Here is a 22471-nt window from a genome sequence, read left to right as displayed (position 1 = left end):
CCATGTCACTTCTTAACCTTCTCTTCACCAAACTAAACATCCCCAGCTCCCCAAATCTCCCCTCCTAGGGCATGGATTCCAGACCTTTTACCATTTTGGTTGCCCTCCTCTGGACCTGTTCCAGCTCATCAATATCCTTCTGGAATTGCAATGCCCAGAACGGTACACAATATTCCAGATGAGGTCTGACCAATACAGAATAGAGAGGTACAATTACATCCCTCGACCTAGACACTATACTCCTATTACTACAGCCCAGAATCACATCGGCTTTCTTGGCTGCCGCATCACAAAATTCTCAAAAACCAAATTCCAAATGTAGCATCGCTTTGGCTTTAAGTACACATTCCCACAGTGCCATGTTTACCGTTTTAGAATATACCCAAGAAAATCTGGCCTCAGGAAGCTATACCCCATGCTCCTGTCCTATCTCAAAAGCCATTTGCAACCCCCCTCCCCCACAAAAGGAGGTGATACTTCATAGCCAAGGTGGGGGCATCCTTCAGGTTATCCAGGCTTCCCTCCAACAAAATGCATGGAGGAAAAAGTGCTTTCAGAATCTGCCCTCTGCCACGACACCCTGAGTGCCCCTCAGTCACCACTGAGCTCTTCTGGCAGTTGTCCTTCTCCCACTCCACGAACGAGGTCATGCTGGCCTAAAGGTGAACTCTACTCCACGATAGCAGAACGGGCTGCCCTTCTTTGCTGTAATGAAAGCGACCTTTGGGAGATAAACGCCAGGCACTGAAGGGTGGAGCACCTTCCCTATGAGGAGAGGCTGCTGCGCTTGGGACTCTTTAGTTTGGAGAGGAGGCGGCTGAGGGGGGATATGATCGAAGTCTATAAAATTATGCATGGGGTAGAAAATGTTGACAGAGAGAAATTTTTCTCTCTTTCTCACAATACTAGAACCAGGGGGCATCCACTGAAAATGCTGGGGGGAAGAATTAGGACTCATAAAAGGAAACACTTCTTCACGCAACGTGTGATTGGTGTTTGGAATATGCTGCCACAGGAGGTGGTGATGGCCACTCACCTGGATAGCTTTAAAAGGGGCTTGGACAGATTTATGGAGAAGTCGATTTATGGCTACAAATCTTGATCCTCCTTGATCTGAGATTGCAAAGGCCTTAACAGTCCTGGTGCTTGGGAGCAACAGCCGCAGAAGGCCATTGCTTTCACATCCTGCATGTGAGCTCCCAAAGGCACCTGGTGGGCCATTGCGAGTAGCAGAGTGCTGGACTAGATGGACTCTGGTCTGATCCAGCTGGCTTGTTCTTATGTTCTTATGTTCTTCTTAAGGGTCAGCTTTCCAAATCAGTGCATCAGGGACTAAACAGACACCCCAGACTGACTGAGGGGCATGTCTACACAAATCACTGTATGGCAACTTCAATTCCTTCTTTGCAGCTTATCAGCAGGAAGTGACATCTTTGTATCGCATGGACACAATCCTCATTCATTTCATGCCTTTACTGGCATAAACAAATGCAGTAAACAAAACACAATATGCAATAGCTTAAAAGCTCAGAAAAAAACTGACCTGTGTTGATAAAAGCAATCAATGCAATTGTTGTTTCTTGAGGATATGCACCAAAAAAGAGGAAACTGAAATCATGATTTCAGAGTTATGCTCATTCAACAAAAAGCAAACTGTATGAGCAAGATGACGATTGTTCCTTGATGATAGATGGGGATTAATCAATAGAGAGAGCAGATCTGTGTTAAGTTCACAGTTCAAAAGAATGTGGGGGAGGGTGTCTGATACCCCCCATGTGGACACAATTCACTGCGAATGCAAAGCATGAGAAAGAGATGTTGCACCTGAACACAAGCCATTTAAGAGCAAGGTGTGTGCTCTTACATGATCTCTGTTCATTTCCAGTGGTGTGTGCAGGAAAACTTCAGAGAGGTTTGTGCTCCCAATAAACTTCTCTGCAAACTCTAAAATGATTGAATCACCATCTCACGAGAGGTTACTCAGAGTACTGCAGCCAGACATTATGCATGGATATAATTTCCACTGAGGCAACAGGCCTCATTCCCCCGCAGCAGTCACCAAATTGTAGCCTTAAACATTTAGAATAATACAAGTTAGTCTAAGGCAATGAAATTCAGAATCTTTCTGAAAAACATTTGAAAGTCAATTACTTCAATGAAAACTAATGTAAAATGTGCCTGCTTTGTGTAATAATGGCTTAGACCTTCCTTGGTCTTGGGAAAGAGCATCACCTTCCTGCCCCATTAAACAAATTTTCCCAATTTCTGATTTCCTATTGTGTGTCATGAAAGGTGATACAATGGTAGAAAACTGCTTACTCTTCTAAAGACTGAAGCATCTTCTCCGATTCTTCAAAATACAAGATGTCAATAATGTGATCATTCAACAAGATGTCCTCGTGGTTGGTGCCACCTGAATTGAAGCAGGAATGTTCCTGCTTGTACTCTGGATTAAGGTCTTGTTCTGTCTCCTAAATTCATATACAAAACAAATGTTTAGATCATGGTTGGGGCAGAGGAAAATACAAAAGAGTATCTCAAACTAAATGAACTATCTGGTCACTCTTCAGCAATTTCATTATGTTTCTTTACATTTTGGAATGAACTCTTTTTGGTCACTATTACTGTTTCTTGAAAATGAATGAGTAATCTGTTCTTGAAAATGAATGAGTAATCTACTGTCGAAGGCTTTCACGGCCGGATTCAACTGGTTCTGGTGGGTTTTCCACCAAACCTCAGCCACACAGCCCGGAAAATCCACCAGAACCAATGAGTAATCTAGTTTGATGCAGATGTATTTTAATTAAATAAATAAATATTCAGCAGTAATTCTGATTTAGTCTGCGCTTCTTCCACAACAATGCCATTGCAAACTACGGAGAGAATGCCATTAAACTGGCATTTCTTGAAGCAACCCCAGATTTCCCCAATCATCTCTAAAAAGAATCCTGGTTCCCAGATTATCATAGTCAAAAGAAACCATGGTTTTGCATTATGTCCGAACTAGCCAATGAGTTTGCACTGTTGTCCTTTTACACATATCTAAAAATGTCCTTAAATGTCTCCTTTTAAATGCATCGATAAATGTACTTAAATTCTTAATACATAGTTCAAGTATCACTAACCCTACATAAAATGCAGTAACGTAAGCTACAATGAAGGTGAGCTTCAGGTAATTTGCTGGGTTGGCCTGTAGTGGAAGATTCAAGTCCAGCAGCACCTTAAAGACCAACAGAATTTCCAGGGTAGAGCCTTTCAAGAGTCCCTTTATCAGATAGATCTGATGAAGGCAGAGCTGGTTCTTGAAGACTGAAACCCTAGAAATCAATGGTGATGAGGAAGCATCTTTTATTGGATTAGATCCAGTCAATTTTTCACTCAATCTCCTCCAGCTCTCCTTTCTTGTTGCAGCCCCCCCACCCCACCCCCTGAGGATTTTGTCCATGCAAGCACCAAAATCCGCTACATAACCATCAAAGGGCTCTTTCCACACCCTTTTTTCATCAGTGGAAAAGCTGGCTGGATCCAACTCATTGGATCAACTTCTATCTTGAGGGATAAATGTTCAAAGACAATCTTCCCAACAAAAATTAATCTATGGGGATCAAAGGCATCTCATTATTTCACTTTTCATTTCAAAAGTGCTCCAACCTTTGTGGCAGTGACATGCCAGTCTGCAATGGGAAAGACAGAATAGAGGGTCTCCACAGCAAAATCACTGTATACCCAACGCACGCACGATTCTGAGTTTCACACATTTTCAGTTCAGCACCCTCCAGGACCTGTCAATATGGATGTTGTCTGCACCTCCCAATCACCACGAGATTGGTCTATGCAAACATTAAAACAGCTTTAATCAGCCTCCTCTCAGTTTAAAGTTGCTGGGTGTTCTCTCCTTCTGCTCTGGCCAGCCTTGAATTTGGTGCAATGCATAGGAATGTGGGAAAGAACTTTGCCAGCTGCTGCCCTCAGACTCCAGAATTCCAAGCCCAAGTGGCGCATTCATTTCTCGCTGTATCAGTCCTGGGTTTTTGGTGGTATTTGGGGTTAGTTGATTCTACTGGATTGAGATTTGTATTTGTCTGCATGTTTTCTGGTTGTGCTGTTGTTTGGGGAGGGGTTGTGGCCCAGTGGTAGAGCGTCTGCTTGGCACGCAGAAGGTCTTGGGTTCGATTCACAGCATCTACAGCTAAAAGGAACAGGATACAGGTGATGTGAATGGCCTCCACTGAGACACTCCACTGAGACGCTGGAGAGAGGCGGGCAGCGCAAGTAGGCAATACTGACCAAGATGGACCAGCTTTGTGTGCATTGCTTTAATTTGCTGATTGTAAAGGATTCAATGGTGTTGATGAAAAGAGCAGCCGCCTGGCCTTGAGTACATTCCACAGCCCGGGCGATGGGCCAGCTTCTCCGGCGGAGACCTTATCTCTGCGAGGGAGATGAGACCTCCGTTCCCATGGGAATCCGGGAGGGGGGATGGAATGGACAGAGTTATAACCTGTGTTTCTGGCGGGAGATCTTATTCCTGCCACTGCGTGTACTTGAGCTTTCTAAGATGTCTGAATAAACGGTCTTTTACACCAAAGAGCCTTTTATTTCTGCTTCTATGGAATTCCTTACATTGTGGCAGGAAACCTAAATCATCTATATTCCTAGTGCAGTGGACCTCTGGTGCCTCGGCATGGAGAGGTTGGATGTTTCTGGGGAAGGTGCGGTAGCCCCCAAAGAGGGCTCCGACCTGTCCCTTCTGGATCTGGAGGAACCGGCGGGAGAACGGGTCTCGCTGGTGACTTTTCCCCGCCCTCAGACATCAGCACGAGTCTTCCTTTACCTGCGCTGGAACGAGGGACGGAAGACGCATGGGGACTTACATGAGTCGCTTTGGGGCGCTGTCTATGGATCGAGCCTGTGGATCGGATATCTACCCGTGCTGTATGGATTACAAACCTCAGATGCAACCTGTCACGGAGGAGACGGCCTGACCACCTTCATGCGGCAACCCAGGAGTCCATTGAACGATTCCTGGACTCGTATTTTGGTGATGCTCTAAAGAACCACCGTGGCACAGCACTGGGGCCCGTCCGAAGACCACCGGGTGACACTGGGACTATACCAGGATTGGGAGGGGTATCCGACCGCCTTTCCATCGACCCCTGATCCCGGACCAGCGGCTGCACCTGAGATGCCCCGGAGCCACCGGTGGAGCACGATGCCTCGGCCCAGACGACGAGGAGTCCGGAGAAAGCCTGCACTTCCCAGCCGATCTGTTCCTCCCATCGGAAAGAGAGCTGGGATGAGGAAGTGGGCCGACTCATGCAGATGCCCAAGAAGCATGGGCCCGCGGAACGCCAGCTATGGGAAGAGGAACGGAACAGCTGCAGCAAGAGCGTGAAAACCTGCAGAGAGACCGAGCAGCAGCGAAAGAAATCCAACTCGATTGGACTGTGCCAAGGATGCGCCAACGGCAATATGCAGAATCTATCAGTCCATGATAGAAGTCCTGGAACACTCCAAACTGAACTTACAGCGCCAACGCGGAGAGTGTTCAGGCTCTGCGCACTCAAAGTGAACTTACTGCAGCTGTTCAACGGGACCTAACTGGCTAAATTGGAACGCAGAGAAAGCAGCTTTACATGCGCATCAGGATGCATTGACTGCAAGGAGAGAGAGCTATTGCCTTGGAGAGGGATCTGAGGAAGCAGCAGACCAGGGCAACCCAAGTTGGAGCCTACCGGTGGTACAGCCGGCGCCTGCACGCTGCTGGGTCCAGCCACCTTTCCAAGGACCGCTCCCACCGAACACCAGCTGCACCGGCGCTGATACCTCTGATTCGCCCCCCCCGCGCAACCGCTTCGCCTCAGCCCGCTCAACCTGCGCGAATCACCGCGCCGCTTCAAGGGCCGTGGAAAGGGGGTTACTACAGACCTCCAATACCGCCCGTTTCGGATGGGGACCGCTTCCAAACTTCCTACTTCATCTTGCAACTCGATGCCCACATGGAGGACTATGGATGATTTATACCCGGTCTGGCCGAAAAAAAATGGGGACATCGGCTCAGTCCTGGATGGGCAGCAGCCGAATTGGTTTGTGACTCTTTTGAACCTGCAAGATGAAGATTCTCGCATGCGGTGCCCGCGTTCCTCCAAGCCTTGAGGGCTCGCTTCCAAGATCCAGGTGCGGAAAATGAAGCCATCCGCACCATCAAAACTATTCAGCAAGGCAACCGGGCCGTTTGCAGAATTTGCCTGTGAATTTCGCGCGGCGGCTGCTCGACTCCCTCGAGTGGCCTGAGCGCATGAAATGCTTAATACTTCTCAGATGCTGTCGACGGCAAGCTGGGCGCGTGAAACGGTGTTTTACCCGGTCCCTCGCATCTGTTGATTGATTGCATTGGGATCCTGCGGCGCCTTCGCTTTGAGTATGCGCTTCGTGCCGGAGGTCACTTTATCAAGCCGCCACTGCGCCCACCGCTGCCCAGCCGCCTCTACCGACCACTCTCCGAGCTGCCGCCCGGCTGGGATTATTGTGTCTTTACTCGCGGAGGTCCCGTCACCTAGCCGCCAACTGCCCGAAAACAGAAGCCAACCACTCCTCGCCGCATCGCACCCCATCTGCCAAGCCACCGCCAAATCTGGCCGCCTCTCAACGGGCTCATCTAAAGCAGTCATCGAAGCTGACCGGAGGAGGGGAAGCAGCAGTTTGCCTTTCTTCAGCCCCAATGGACATGGGTTCGACTCCAGATGCGTGAGTGAAGGCAGCGCCCCATTACAATCCAAGCCGCTTCTGGCCAACCCCGCTAAGCATACCTCATTATTATAGCCTCAGCCCTTGTGGATTCTGGCTGCTCCCCATTGTTTAATGGCCCCAGGTGGCGGAGGAGCTAGGTTCTAGACCAAATCCCCTGGCTAAGCTTCCATACCTCTTCACCCAAATGGACGGCAGTCCTCTCGGGAGCGAAGGACCGCCCAGTTTAAAACGCATAACCGGTTCTCCTTCCTGGGCTACCGACCACTGGGAGAAAATTAGTTTTATTTCCCTGGCTTGTGGCCAAACACTCTATAGTTCTGGGCATGCCATGGTTGTTGTTACATGAACCAAAAAATTCCTTTGGAAAGAAAGGATCTTGGAATTCACTGACCCTCCCTCATGGAGAACACATGAATTGGGGAAACTCGACTTCTCCTGACACACCCTCCCCTGGCTTCATCAGCCATTGCTCCCGATTCTACCGCATCCCAATCGCGCACTCAAGATCTAGCCAGGGTGTTTCAGGAGCAAGAATGCGATCAGTTGCCACCCCATAGAGACACTGGACTGCAAAATCATTAATACAGCCAGGGGCTTAACTGCCCAAAGGTAGAATCTACCGTGATGAGTCCCAATGAGGAGAAGGAACCTCGCGTGCCTTCTAGGACAAGAACCTCGCCAGCGGGTTCATAAGTGGGCTACCAAACACACACACCGCTGTTCCTGTTTTGTTTGTAAAAGAAAGATGGGTCTTCTACGGCTCTGCACAGACTACCGAGGTCTCAATGCAGTCTCCCTGTCCAATAAATACCCTTTGCCTTTGATCAAGGACCTTTTAGGACGATTAGGCAAAGGACGATCTTTACTAAGTTGGACTTGAGAGAAGCTTACTACAGGGTCAGAATTGCTGAAGGCTATGAACACTTGGACTGCATTTAACACCTAAGTTTGGACAGTTTGAATACTTAATAATGCCACATTCGGTTAAGTGGGGCCCCCGGAGCTTTTATGGCCCTTATCAACGAAGTTCTCCATGATTTATTGTACAAGGGAGTAGTGGTGTACTTAGATGACGTTTTAATTTATTCACAAACCATGGAAGAGCATGAAGCATTGGTTCTGGGAAGTATTGGAAACGCTTGCTCAACAACTCCCCTCTTTGCCAAACTTTCCAAGTGCTGTTTCCACCAAACCTCTATTGACTATTTGGGTTGTCAATCCGCTTCAAGGGCCTAAAATGGATCTCTGCTAAGATTGCTGCGGTCCTCCAATGGTCGCCCCCCACCAACCGAAAAAAGAACTCCAATCTTTTCTAGGTTTTGCTAATTTCTATCGCGGACTTTATACCCCACCGCATTGAACTGGACTCTCCCTCTCACAGACCTCTTACGCACTAAGGGTAAAGATCCACTGTCCGCCAAGCCCGGGCCCCCTTTCCTGGTCTGAAGAATGTCAAACAGCCTTTCAGCTCTTAAAGTCTGCTTTTACCACCGAACCTATCCTAAAGCACCCTGACCCAGATCTCCCGCTTGTGGTTCACGTGGATGCCTCGACAAAAGCGCTTTGGGGCAGCCCTGTTGCAGAGAAATAAAGATGGTAGGCTGGTTCCATGTGCTTATTTATCAAAGAAATTCTCCGGGTGCTGAACTCAACTGGACTGTGGGGATAAAGAGACTGGCGCCATTAAAGTAGCTCCTCTCCACTTGGCGCCACTGGCTGGAGGGGCTAAACACCCTTCAAGTTTGGTCGGATCACAAGAACTTGTAGCGCCTCTCCACCCCCCCCTCAAGATGTCCATGCCAGGCAACTTCGTTGGGCGATTTCTTTTCGTTTCTCGCTTTTCACGGTCCATTTTTCCCCGGAAAACCAATAAACTGGCTGATGCGCCTCGCTCTTCTACCGAGGAGGGGTGGAGCCGGCTTACGGGACATGCCACGCACTGTTCTCTCCCTCCCACTTGGGGCTGGCTGTCACCCGATCTCAGACATCCACTCTCCTTCTCCTACCATTCCCAGCCTGGTCTCTCCTTTTCCTACGGAACTTGAGGAGGCGGGTACGCGAAGCCCGGCGGAGGAAGGCGACACTCCCCAGTTGCGCTTTTGGAGAATGGCGCTTTACATGGCGGGGATTGTTGGTATGTGCCTCTCCCTCCCTCCGCCAAGCAGGTTCTCGAGGCCTGCCACGATGCCCGGGCCGGCTGGACATTTTGGCTTTCTAAAACTCTGCATTTGGCCCTCATTGCCGTCAATTCTGGTGGCGCGATGCTAGCGACATTGAGACGTATATTAAAGGTTGCTCTGTTTGTGCAGAAGCCAAGACCGTTCCGGAAAGCCCTCCCATGGTCTGTTGAAACCTCTCCTCCGGCCTTCCGCTCTGGGAAGTCATCTCCATGGATTTTATTACAGATTTGCCAGAAAGTCATGGCAACACGGTCTTGTGGGTGTGGTGGTGGACTTATTTTCTAAACAAGCCCATTTTATTCCATGTGCTTCCATCCCTCCGGCCCTAAGTTGGCTCCAGTCTGTTCATTCAGCATGTTTACCGCCTACACTCCGCCTAAGGTGGGTCTCCGACGCCGCCCCCAATTCATTTCAAAGTTCTGGAAAGCTTTTTCTAGGGTTGTTAGGTCAGCCCGGCGGTTACCGCCTCTACCACGCGTTCAAAGTGACGGTGAGTCGGGAGAGAACGAACAGAACCTCTAGAGCAGTATTTACGCTTGTTACACCAACTACCACCAAGACAATTGGTGCGAGCTCATTCCGCTTATGGAGTACTGCCTATAACAATGCGGTTCATAGCAGTACAAAACCCCTTTGAAATTGTGTCTGGTCGGCTCCTTCCCACCGCTGTCGCGAACTACCAGCTGGAAGCATTGGATCCTCCAGAAGTTTCAACAATGGATTTCATCTCTAGCCGAGGGTGGAAATCGGTCCAGACTGCCTTACAACAGGCTAAGGACTCCCAAAAGCTGCAAGCTGGATAAGCACCGCCGGATTTCCCTCTGCGTGTGGGGCAGGGTGTATTTGTCTACCAAAATCTCAGAGACCTGCATAAACTTTCCAAACCAGGCAAACGATTCATGGGACCTTTTCAGATTACTAAAGTGATTAATGATGTCACTGCCCGATTGGATTTGGTTTAACTCTCTTAGTAACATTCATCCTGTCTTCCATTCCAGTTTTACTCAAGGAGGCTCCCGCTTTCCGATGCCTGGCACGACTCACCGGAGAGACCCCACCGACTATTATTGATGGCCACAAGCATTACTTAAATTGACGCCATCCTGGACTCGCTTTAATCGCATAACGCTTGCAATATTTTAGTCTCTTGGGTGGGATATTCCTCTGGGTATAATCAATGGGTTTACTCGAAAATATTGACGCCCTACTCCTTATTTCTGCTTTCCACCGCCTTTCCGCACAAACCTGGGGGGGAGGGGTCTTCTTTAAGGGAGGCAGAGTGTAAAGGATTCAATGGTGTTGATGAAAAGAGCAGCCGCCTGGCCTTGAGTACATTCCACAGCCCGGGCGATGGGCCAGCTTCTCCGGCGGAGACCTTATCTCTGCGAGGGAGATGAGACCTCCGTTCCCATGGGAATCCGGGAGGGGGGATGGAATGGACAGAGTTATAACCTGTGTTTCTGGCGGGAGATCTTATTCCTGCCACTGCGTGTACTTGAGCTTTCTAAGATGTCTGAATAAACGGTCTTTTACACCAAAGAGCCTTTTATTTCTGCTTCTATGGAATTCCTTACACTGATTTCATGAAGGGGTGAAATTTTAAAATTCCAGGAGGCTGCAGAATGTTTCCTGATTTATTGTTTGTTTTCAATTTTGAATTCCATACTGTTTACTTGTGTAAGGTCCTTGTGTATGTTGGTAGAAGGGGGCAGGGATAAATATAGTAAATATATAAATGGCTTCACCTGGCACTCCCTGAAAACTCGCCAGGTTCTGTAAGCAGTCCACAACATCACACTCGTCAGCACAAAAGAAACGATAAAAGCAACAAAGAATCCCAAAGCATGGGTGCCATGACTCAACAAAACCTGAAAAAGAAAGAAACAATACATGCATTTCTGTGGCACCTGCATCAACACTGAGAGATTAACAGAAACAAAAGCAATTTAGTCCAAGTCAAGTCATGGATATTCATAGCACCGCCTCAGGAGAAACTGAGGCTTCTGCATGAAGTTTCAACAGAACATAATGCAGTTAACTTGGACAGCCAGTCACTTAGGAGGGCTTTCACACTCACCAGATGTGATGCTCTTCCCTCAGCAGTGCTTGAGGGCAGATATAAAAAAATTCCATATATCGACAGGCTTTGTCCATGTGACATGGGGGAAATAGAGACCCTGACGCATATTTTTTTACGATGCCCCACTCACAAAGAAATGAGGGCAAAACTGTTTGACTCTCTTCCAACATCAATTTTTCTTGGCCCTGAGGATTGTGCCATGGAAAGACTATTAGAAGATGTCAATCCGAATATAACCAGAGAGGTGGCAAAATTCAGTGCTTATGTGGTTAAAAGGCGTGGACAAGTAGGGCAATAAAAATAGGAACTTTGGATTAATGATTTTATCTTTTATTCAAATTTTATTCCAGTTTTTAACTTGAACTTATGTTATGGTTTGGACAAACAGTCTTTGGAAACTGGTTGCCTCAATTTTGTTTTGTATCTGGTCTGGAAATGTACTATCTGGATTTTATATTTTATATCTGATATTTTCTGGTCTTTGACCGAAATAAAATATTGATTGATTGAATGCAGTTAACACAGCTAGTCTCCTGGGTGTCATGAAGTAAAATCATAGAATCATAGGGTTGGAAGAGACCCCAAGGGCCATCAAGTCCAACCCCCTGCAATGGAGAAACACTGAGATCTGTGCATTCTTTCTTTGACTGATGCTTTATGGCTTTGCATGCTTTGTAGTAAACTAGGCATCCCCTGCATCTCCTGTCCCGTGAGAAAAGAGTTACAACTGTTATCTTGCTGTGGGCAGAGGACCAGGTGGCTCCTTCACTATTTGTTGCTGCCTTTGGGACAGTTCCAGTTCCAGAAGCTGTCTCTGGGAAGTTAGGAGGGGGATCTGTTAGGGGATCTTTGGGTCTGCAAATGACAGTTGCTTCAGAACTGGCTTTCGCCAAGTATGGTGCTTCGATACCTCATCAATAAATGCTGCTGACTGACACATCAGAGTCTGTTTATTGGCTTAAGGTTCCGAGACCTAACAGCTGGTGAGCAACGAGGATGAGCCAGGAAGGCAGAGAAAGGTAAGGAGGAGCAGGGTATGGAGGGAGGGAGGGAGGGAGGGAGGGAGGGAAGAGACAATGTCTTTCACCAAACAGAGGGCATGACTAAGAGCAGGACACCTTTCTGAGGGGCTTTTTTCACCCCTCTCCTGTCAAGTGGGCAAAGGCCTCAGCCTGGACAAGAAGACAAGAGACCCTTCTTCAGGGGGAAATAGGAAACCACGCCCTGCCTCTAGCCCTGGAATCTTTCTCACCCTCTGTGCCCCATATACTGTGGGCATGCACAAGAGTGCCTCTGGTCACGTGCAGAGTAGCAATCTTTGCTGGGCCACTGAGATGGAAACTTGTGCCTATCAAAGACTGGTGGTGGCTTCTGTAGGAATTTCTGCCTTTTTGTTACCCAATTTTTTAAAAAATGAAAAGGCTTAGAGCACTTTGTAGAGCTCATCCACACAAATGACCCCTCCGGTTGCTAAAAGAACACCCTCCCTACAAAACAAGAGGGCAGCCTCTTCCTCCTGCTGCTATTTTTGTGTTGACACGGGGTGCAACCAGAGAGAGAGTTTTCTAGAGCCTGTTGTATTTTTCCACACAACAGGCTTCATTGCTAGCCTAACACAATTCTGAAGCTGAAGCCTTTCGTTCATTCTGATGATCTGAATCAGCCACACTAAGAATTCCATCACGAATTGGTCCATAATATCACTGTCAGATGATAAGGAGAAGAAAGCAAAGGGCTCGTAGGAGAAAGCAGAGTTACTTACCTTTATTTCCCCTACTATTCTCAATGATGTTGTCAATGGATCAAACTGAGAATTGTTCTGAAAACAAGGAAGAAGGGGAAAAGATCCCTTGATTAGTTGTTTTCACTAAGCGTAATCTAATCTGATACCTGGATCACTTTTTGAGAAGTCAATCCAGTTCTCCCCTCATAAAACGACAGTTAAGTGGAAGAATATCAGATCATAACCATGTGAAGCACATATTTTCTAACAAGGTCCTTGGGGAGACCACAACAAAGGGTGGGGAAACAAAAGCCACTCCAACCAACACGGCTCTTGAAGGTTGCAGAGCACCGTTCCATTAGAGGTGCCTCAGATCACAACTACCGAATGCCATGAAAACGAGGCTTCTCTGTTCATCTTAAGGTCATCATATTCTGCATGACTGTTAGACCTGGTGATCATTTTTATCCCTCCTTTGTCCACAAGGGGTGACAAACACCTTATCCACTGCATATATTGTTCCGAAATATCATCTTCCTTGTTTCTGCAAGGGACAAACCTTCCTTCAGGCAGGTCAAAGCAGATGACTGTGCCGATAAAACTGTTCTACAGCCACACTGCGGGGGTCCTTTTGCTCAGAAAGCTGTCTATATCTATGCCTCTTAACTGGAGAACTTAAAAATATCCAGGAAGCCTTGTGGCAAAATAGGGAGTCTGAACCAGTTTTCCTCAGCCTAGCTCAACACTCTAAACTACGGTGACTTCCACACCAACATAGAATTATACAAACAACTAGTGGGCCCGGCCATGCGTTGCTGTGGCAATTGTCCTTCTCATCACAGTCCGCAACCCACACAGATGTCCATGCAGGTCCAATGATCCCCAACATAGCCTTTTGGGGTGGTCAAATGGAATCCCTCTTTCCCTTTTCAATGCACATCGTTATATGGTGCTGTCTTGTTTTTTTAGTATAAGGTAACCCTTTCCATTCCACAATGGAACTGTCCAGAGGGTGAATCTCGCTGTCCATGAGGCTGGTTGACATGCACAATCCTGGCTTGGGTAAGGCAGATCTGGGGCAAGCAGGCTATCCCAGTCAGGCAGCAGAGGCAGGGTGGTTAGGTGCTCAGATCGAGGCCAGCTCCCTGGGTTCTTAAAGGGCCACGTGTAAAAGAAGCGGAGCCGGTAGTGTTGGTTCGCCCCCACCCCGCGGATTTTCTTAGAAGAAAAAGGCAAACTCCAGCTTGCTTTTAGTAAAAGACGTTTTGCCTGGCTCAGGTATGGACTTTCGGCAATTTGAAGGTCCGATTACCTGCCCACAATGGGGAGGGACGTCGTGGGAAAATTTGGGAGAAGTTCGCCCAGCAGCTTCTGAGGGAGGCCATCAGGGACAAACACACGTTTAGATTTTTATATATATAGATTAGTGGTTTGAAAAGATAAAGGAAATACCAGTGATGAGCGGAAAGTCAGTTTAGCAGGCAGAATCAATACTCCGGCATTCCCTGATTCCTCTGCATTAACAGTGGCAAAATAGTCAAATGAATAATGTTCTCCAACTGAAAGTAAAGAAAAGGAAATGTGAAAAAAGCTGTGACATTTTTGTCCTCTACCTGCATCCTCTAAGACTACATCTTGATATACACAAGAGATCATAAAATAATGTGCCAAATCCCTGCAATATCCAAGCCATAGAGTGCCACTTTTACATGACATGCTGGCTTTTCACAAGCATCTCTTTGGCACATGCAGCATCTAGTGGCCCAAGGTTCTAAAGGCACTGAAGCTAAACAGCTTCTGCTGCCAGGAATGCAGGGTAAAAATTGGCTTTAAGCTGGAGAGGAGTGAAATCCAGATTGGGGTTGTTACACTGGGTAAGTTTCAAACTCTTTACCCTACACACCCAGAACTACTGCCCAAAAATCTCCCCCCCCCCAAAAAAAAACAAAATACTGTATTTGTTCACAACTGAAACTTGCAGCAAAACTTAAGGTAAGCATACACAAAATCTAAATTAAAACAAATACTACAGCAAAAGCAAAGCAACTCTTGTGATTCTGTAGTTTGTTTTTCACTGAACACAATTTATTTAACTCTGACAATTCTTTAAAGCCCCCCCACCCCTCCACCCCACCCTTCCCCCAGGTTTTTATGATGAAATAGCCATTTCCCAGTTTCTCACAATTATGTAGCTAAAGTGTATCTTGTTGCCAGTAACTGAGAATGCAGGGTCTAGCCCTGTGGTGGCGAACCTTTGGCACTCCAGATGTTATGGACTACAATTCCCATCAGCCCCTGCCAGCATGGCCAATTGGCCATGCTGGAAGGGGCTGATGGGAATTGTAGTCCATAACATCTGGAGTGCCAAAGGTTCGACACCACTGGACTAGCCTATGTCCAAATGTTATTTAAACCTTTTCTTAGAGAAACTACATTCCATGTTAAAACCAACAAACATACCGTGCAAAAACTGGATGCTGAACGTTAGGAACCCACCCGCTGTCTGATTACCCTTTGCTCCTTGAACACGGAGTCCTGTGATGTTATCCAGTAAAACAAGGTCTGTGATATTTAGTGCTTGTTGGGTATTTGTGTTGTTGATCAGGAGGTTCACGTAAACACTTTGAGGTTCCTGGTCAGTACGAACCTGCAGAGTGAAACAAGGACTAATTTCATTGGAAACTTCAACCAGCCATCCCACGCCACCCCTTTAATCTTAGAGCCAAACTATGCTGCAAAAAGTTTCAAGCAATTTTCCTTGGGCATTATTTTCATGAAAAGAAACCATTAGAAACTTCAGTCTGGAACAGAGAAAAAGCACAGGTGTGTGTGTGGAGGGGCTTAATTTTTCCCCCTTTCGCAAGCTGGTTTTTTCCCCATGGGGGAAATGCGTTTCTACCTGCATGTGCGGAGATAAACAGTTTGAAAACAGCAATTCTAAGGGAAAAAACAGGAACAGAAGCAAGCCCACATTAGCCCGACCTTGACTCCCAAGTGGTTTCTTTCCATTCAGAATAAAAAATGGGGAAAGTTACACAGAACTCCACTTAAGATTCAGCTTGCCTGATTGAGTTCTTGCAACTGAAAAGGTCAAGGGTCGTTCCTGCCTTGTGGGGCATTTGGAGCCAGCCACAAGCATCAGCAGAACTCTGATTTCAATTTCTCAAGAACAGCAAAGCCGTTGCTTGGAAACTGAGTAATGGAAAGTCAGCGATTTGAATGAAAAGAGAGAACAGCAAATGCAGAGAAAGGACTGAATGAATACGAGCAGCAGAACATCTCGGGGGTGGCTGGCGGGCCTTCCTCCTCAGGCTCTGGGAAACGGAGCATTTGAGTGACTGTCGGGCTCGAGATGGAGGATTCCCTTCTGTTCTGCTCCGTTTCATCTTCTGTTTCATTGGCTGAATCAGGAAGGGCACGGTGCACAAAAAGTTACAACCGAGATTCGCTTCCCAGAGCTGAATTTGTAATTAATGCAGCTCCATTCTCTTTTTTAATTATATTTCTGATTCAGCACAACTATTTTAAAAGATATTTTGGGAAAATACTGTCAGTGCAACATTACCTGTTAGTTAAACACCTGATCCGTGATAACTCCATTGGCTTCTGAGGGGGGGTAGCAGTAACTTGGGAAGCACCCTCCCCTTTGAAGAAGAAGAAGAGTTTCAATTAATGTCCCCCCTTTCTCTCCTGTAGGAGACTCAAAGGGCTTACAATCTCCTTGCCCTTCCCCGCTCACAACAAACACCCTGTGAGGTGGGTGGGGCTGAGAGAGCTCCGAAAAGCTGTGACTAGCCCAAGGTCACCCAGCTGGCGTGTGTGGGAGTGCACAGGCAAATCTGAATTCCCCAGATAAGCCTCCAAGCTCAAGTGGCACAGCGGGGAATCAAACCTGGTTCCTCCAGATCAGAGTGCACCTGCTCTTAGCCACTGTGCCACTACTGCTCCTTGACCATCCGAGCTCCAAATCTCTGATGCCTTTCCCTCAATTTAATGCCTGAAAAAGCTGCTATCAGCTCCAGAAAGCAGACATGTACAGGTGCTGTGCCCACACACCCCTGTGGAAATAACTACAGCTTTGGGAGAGGGAAGGCAATTTATGCCAGGGAAAGATATGGAGGGAAAGGGTTAAATGCATGCATGCACATGTGCACACACACATGCACACCACTGACCCTTCCATGCAGCTATTTAGAACTGCAAATAACTTCTTAAAAATACCCTGCAAGATCCCAGTCGGAAATTCCCTCCCTTCATGTCTTATTTGACCCCAGATGGCCTGCCTCCCCTCTCAGCCACGTGCAGCCTTCTCCCTGCTCCCATATATGGAAGCCACTTGGATACTGCCGCTTGCTCCATCTAAGGCCACGTGGCATCTGTCCACAGTGAAGGAGGGGAGACCTGCGGAGGGGGATTTGGCTTAGTGATGGGTGCAGCCAGGCCAACCCACTTCAGCATTAACCTGATGTCTGAAAAACTGACCTGTCCTTCTCAGAGAGGGGAGAATATGTAAGATGGGCCTTCCAAAATCAGGTTACCGTTTCCTGCTGGATGAAAGCCAAAGTGCAAAGGGAAATGCCTGATGGTGGGGACTGAGCCAGAAACCAGGCAGTGACAAACGTATGCTCGCTTCACATTACTCTAGCAAAAGCCTTTGTCAAAGGATTCCATCACATGGAATCTGAAGAGGCCGGCGACCACATCTTAAAGCAATGCTGGCGAACCTATGGCACGGGTGCCAGAGGTGGCACTCAGAGCCCTCTCTGTGGACACGCGCAAACAGAATGCCCCCCCTCACACATCTAGGCTAACCTGGCCGCTGGGCTCGATTATTAGCATTAAACCTACGACCTAGTTTCGGGGAAGCAGTGTAGGTAACCCTGTTAAGTGCTGTTAAACCCCACTGATTTTCATGCAAAGAACTAAAGCACAATCGTTTACCTGGGAGTAAGCTCGGTTGCTGGCAATGGGCCTTGCTTCTGAGTAAACCCTCCTAGGGTCGTGATTCACCCGTTGGAAGAGTTGCATGGTTGCTTCAAAGCAAAGCCACTGATTACTACCAAGCTTACTTCTGAGTAACACATGCCTTGGAGCCACCCGTTTTTTCTAAACTAAAACCTCAGTATTCAGGTTAAATTGCCGTGTTGGCACTTTGTGATAAATAAGTGGGTTTTGGGTTGCAATTTGGGCACTTGGTCTGGAAAAGGTTTGCCATCACTGTCTTAAAGGCCCTTGGGATGCTGTCCTGGCCTTTATAGAGTTATCCTTAGGCCCACTGAGCCAGGGTTTGCTGAGGTGGCCAGGTACTGCATCCACAGAGGTCTGGGGCCTCCGAGCATCCGCTCTCACAGTTCCTTGAGTGGGAGGGTAAAGTCCCCACCTTCTCTCTCTACCTGGCCTCTGCCCCGCCCTTCATGTATCAATTCTCCCCACGCTCAATAAGGTGTGCAGAGTCCCTGGAATTTTTGCCAGCAGTGGCTTATTACATTTTGCCAGAAGTAACAGTCATTTGCTTTATTTTTTTGAAAAGTCTGCTTTATGTTGAAGCTCTCTATAAGCTATATGTAGTCAGATCATGATTTCTTAGCTGCACCCAGTCTCTCTCCAAGAAAAACCTCCTTGTGCCCAGGCAATTTTTCCCCTGAGTAAAGGTACAACAGACTTGCATAGCTGGAAAAGCAACAAGAATCATTGTAAACTCTTGTAACTCCGTGGAAATGGGAAGTAACATCCAAATTAAAACATATGAACCCTCTTCAGCAATAATTCCTGACTTACCAGTTCATTTATCATATGTAGTATTACTGGTACCAGTATTGTTGAATTGATGAGGGAGAGAAGGAAACTCTAAAAAAGTGAGCGCTGACTCATGATAGCTCAGGCCAGGATCAATGCTGCTGGTCTTCAAGGTACCACTGAAATGCTTCGGTTTTCCTAAAAACTAGAGCTCTGCAGAACAAAAATGTTCTGTTTGCCTTTTAAAGCGCATCCCGCCCACCTGCAGATCCTAACTGAGGGCGCAGACCTTTAGCCAGGCATTCAGTCCTTCAACCTCTGAACATGATTACTATATTTGGATCATATTTAGTCCCCCAGTTGTCTAAAAGAGAGATGACCAGTCCATATTTTGATTTCACCAACTACACTAACTCCAGGCTACTTTTAAGGTTGTACTCCAATGCTTTAAGTTTTGATTCTGGTTGGGGGGGTTTTAGAAAATAACTTGCGGACAAAACAAGTTTTTCAAAGATTTGGATCCCATGGCTCTAAGAAAGTATTTTGAAACTTACCATTGCACATTTCTGAAAAATGATTCCATGGGCAGAAGACACGGCAATTCTTGGCATATCTCCATGCTGCACAGAAAAATTAACAGCTTCATTTCAGTTTAAATGCATGATGTGCATTTGATCTTTCTAGGATTCGGAAGAGGTTTAACAAATGACTTCACCTAATATACTAACAAACATGGAAACCGTAAGTTGAGAGGCCAGCTTTTGCTTCCTGGAATGTTTTATGTGTGGACATTTTACACGTGCATCGGACAAAGTGGGCTCTGATACGAGAAATAATGAATGTTGGCAGTCTCTTTTGAGCTGTTTAATTGGCCCCGCATGTTGTGGTCGCTCATGCTTCGGCCTCCGTGCATCTGCTCTTTCCATTGTTCTGTCAGCCCAGCCATCAGCCTCTTCAAAATGCAGAAGCCCTGATGCTCAGGGGCAGCAGCCACTCAGTATCCACCCACTTAATGGGTGTAAATTACAAGTGGAAATATATTGGCTGGTTATTAGGGAAAAATGTACAGTGAGAATAGTTCAGCAGTAGAATTGGCTGCCTAGAAAAGTGATGAGTTTAGCACTGTTTGGCACTCTTCAAGCAGTGACTGGACATACCCTTGTCTGGGATGCTCTAGAATTATGCTGCATTGAGCAGGAAGTTGGACCAGACAGCCTGTGGTACAGAGGCTGATATACATGAATCCTGATGGAGACAAGGGGATGAAGGTCCAGTTCTCTTCCCAGCAGTTGCTTGTAAGGTGCCCATGGAATGTGCCTGGCAGCACAGGAAGAAGCACGGGTGTATTGGCCAAGGATGGCAAAAACTGGCTCCGGTAGGAAGGACAGCAGTCAGAAATGGTGACAGTGGAGAAGGGCACAAGTCTGGGGGCAGAGAGGCCCAGGGCAACTGCCTTGGCAAGCATAAGACAGCTAACGATTCAGCAAGCTAAAGGTGGAAGTAAGATCTGCCTTTATGAGCCATCAGCATGGTGTGGTGGTTAGAGTATAGGACCAGCACTGAAGAGACACGGGTTCGAATCTCCTCTCTGCTATACAAGCACTCTGGGTGACCTTAGCCCAGTCACCCATTCTTGATCTAACCTATCTCACAGGTGGCTGTTGTGGTTTTTTGGGGCTGTGTGGCCTTGCTGTGGTACTTTTTGCTCCTAACATTTCACCCACAGATGCAGGCAAAACATTAGGAGCAAAAACTACCAGACCACAGACACACAGCCCGGAAAACCCACAACAGCCAATTGATTCCAGCTGTGAATGCCTTTGGTACCACCTCACATAACTGCTGTGAGAATAAAAAGGAGGAGAGAAGAACAATGTAAGCTGCTTTGTGCCCCCCCCCCCCCCAAACCCGGGAGGAAGGCAGGGGCAAAGGAAGCAAAACAAATCTGTTTTTTAAGAATGTACTGGATTGGCCTTTGCAACAGGCTGGCTCCAATTCAAAAGAATTAATTGTTTGGATTTTGCAGGCAGACAAAGTCAGACACTACATTGCAGGGGTGTTGAAGGGAGGTCTGATCATGGTACTGATTTTACTTCAGGCTAAATATCCACAATACTTCGCACTCTGGCTCAAAATACACTTTAAAAGAGGTAACTGTTAGACCCCAGAATTTAAAAGTATGAAACACTGACCTACAACTGAAGAGTGCAGGAAACTGTGGGTGCACAAGGGTGATTTTGCAAGCAAGCAAGCAAGCAGAATACAGCCAGTATTTATGTTTTGCACTTATTCATTTGGGTTAGAAAACTTGTTAATCCTTCTAACACAAAGCAGTCGATTAAAAAAATCTACAATTATAAGAGCCGAAGACACTGTAAAGACCCAAATGAAGCATCAGAGAACATAAAACATATAACAAATAAGAAAACAGCTTAAGCAAGTCTCCACTTGAGGCTCAGTGCAATTCTACTTAGTTCTTTTGATGAAAAAGTGAGATGCTAGATTAAGCAAGAGATGTACTGTTACTGACCACTTGGTGGCTAATGGGCGGTGCTTGTCGTTTGAACTTCTTTGTCCAGGATGCCAAAGCAAAGGAGAAGCGGCTGAGGTGAGCATCTGGGGCTGCGGAGGTGACAGGCATTTTGCGGCTTTCGCTTTGTCTCCTGACCACTGGCATTTGGGCAGCTAAAAAATATCAAAGGAAAATTCAGCACATGACTCAGACACCTTTCAGGCAGTGTGTGGAGATGGATCAGAATGTTTGTAAATTGTATTTGATTAAGGAATATGGAAGTTCATATGAACCAAAGATGCGAAGAATCAAAATGGAGCTTCTGTATAAGTGACCAGAAGCCTGCATGTTTTGCAGTAGGTCAAAAGGCATTTTACAAGCTTGTCAGTGACTATGCAGGCAAGCAAAGATAACATCTGTAAGATCTTGTCACTAAGGGCCAACGTGACAGCAGAAATACGCATTTATAACTTTGTTTTGTTAGAATAGCTACATGAATGTGATTAGTTAAATTAAAAAGTGTTTTTCTATATAGTTAAATGAACACAGAAATGATATTGAGTGATTCACATTTACTTGTATTTGATCATAATTCTATTGTCTTACAATCGAAGGTATAATTGTTGTTAGAATCAATATTTGTAAAATCATTTGAAGTTAAAACATTTCAAGCTGGGAAAGGGAAGTTTTATGATCCTAAGAAATGCTGCATAGCTTAAGGACATGTCTCTCTCTGGGAGCAAACTAAGAAAACAGGTTATTCTTGAAGGCAGAAGCTAGTTTTATTGCAGCCCTTTGCATATGGGCAGAGAGGGGCATGAGCTAAGGAAACTGACACGTAGAATAAAGGCTGTCTTGATGTGACAAGGAGACAGAACCATCCAATGGGATTTTAAGGTTCATGCTTATGGCACGTGAAAGAGGTATGGATCATGTACGTGGAACTTAAGGGGATGAACTGTGTGACATCTGTATTTCTGTATCTATAAAAACTAAGGTTCTTCCTATGCTGGGCGTGTCTCTTTCGAGAGCCACCCGGGAGGGGACACCCTGGTCTGCTTTCCATCGCACCTTTCCGCACAAACCTGGGGGGGAGAAGTCTTTTTTAAGGGAGGCAGAGTGTAAAGGATTCAATGGTGTTGATGAACGGGTCAGCCGCCTGGCCTTGACTACATTCCACAACCCGGGCGATGGGCCAGCTTCTGCGGCGGAGACCTTATCTCTGCGAGGGAGATGAGACCTACGTTCCCATGGGAATCCGGGAGGGGGATGGGATGGACAGAGTTATAACCTGTGCTTCTGGCGGGAGATATTATTCCTGCCACGGCGTGTACGTGAGCTTTCTAGGATGTCTGAATAAACGGTCTTTTACACCCAAAAAGCCTTTTATTTCTGCTTCTATGGAATTCCTTACAGTTAACCTTCTGTAACTTTCTAAATTCTGTGTCTATAAAATTGGTCCTTTTGTATGAAGTGGGGGTGCCTCTTAC

The 22471-nt window shown here is 46.7% G+C and overlaps 1 protein-coding gene across 3 annotated transcripts in view; it reads right to left on the bottom strand.

Moving 5' to 3' along the window:
- Positions 1 to 22471, bottom strand: part of EVC2 (EvC ciliary complex subunit 2) — a 55618-nt gene that overhangs the window by 29887 nt on the left and 3260 nt on the right. For all 3 annotated transcript variants that reach the window (XR_007245579.1, XM_048508946.1, XM_048508947.1), the window contains exons 3-9: positions 21000 to 21154; positions 19024 to 19089; positions 15194 to 15380; positions 14186 to 14292; positions 12773 to 12829; positions 10676 to 10798; positions 2320 to 2471 (exon numbers count right to left, since the gene is read on the bottom strand). Coding sequence is in view for 2 of the 3 variants with exons in the window: in XM_048508946.1 (XP_048364903.1) it covers positions 2320 to 2471; positions 10676 to 10798; positions 12773 to 12829; positions 14186 to 14292; positions 15194 to 15380; positions 19024 to 19089; positions 21000 to 21154 (847 nt within the window). In the remaining variant the exon portion in view is untranslated. The remainder of the gene's footprint in view (positions 1 to 2319; positions 2472 to 10675; positions 10799 to 12772; positions 12830 to 14185; positions 14293 to 15193; positions 15381 to 19023; positions 19090 to 20999; positions 21155 to 22471) is intronic.

Source organism: Sphaerodactylus townsendi, linkage group LG10 (assembly GCF_021028975.2).
Source record: "Sphaerodactylus townsendi isolate TG3544 linkage group LG10, MPM_Stown_v2.3, whole genome shotgun sequence".
Lineage (NCBI taxonomy): Eukaryota > Metazoa > Chordata > Lepidosauria > Squamata > Sphaerodactylidae > Sphaerodactylus > Sphaerodactylus townsendi.
This window is presented reverse-complemented; position numbering and strand designations above follow the sequence as displayed.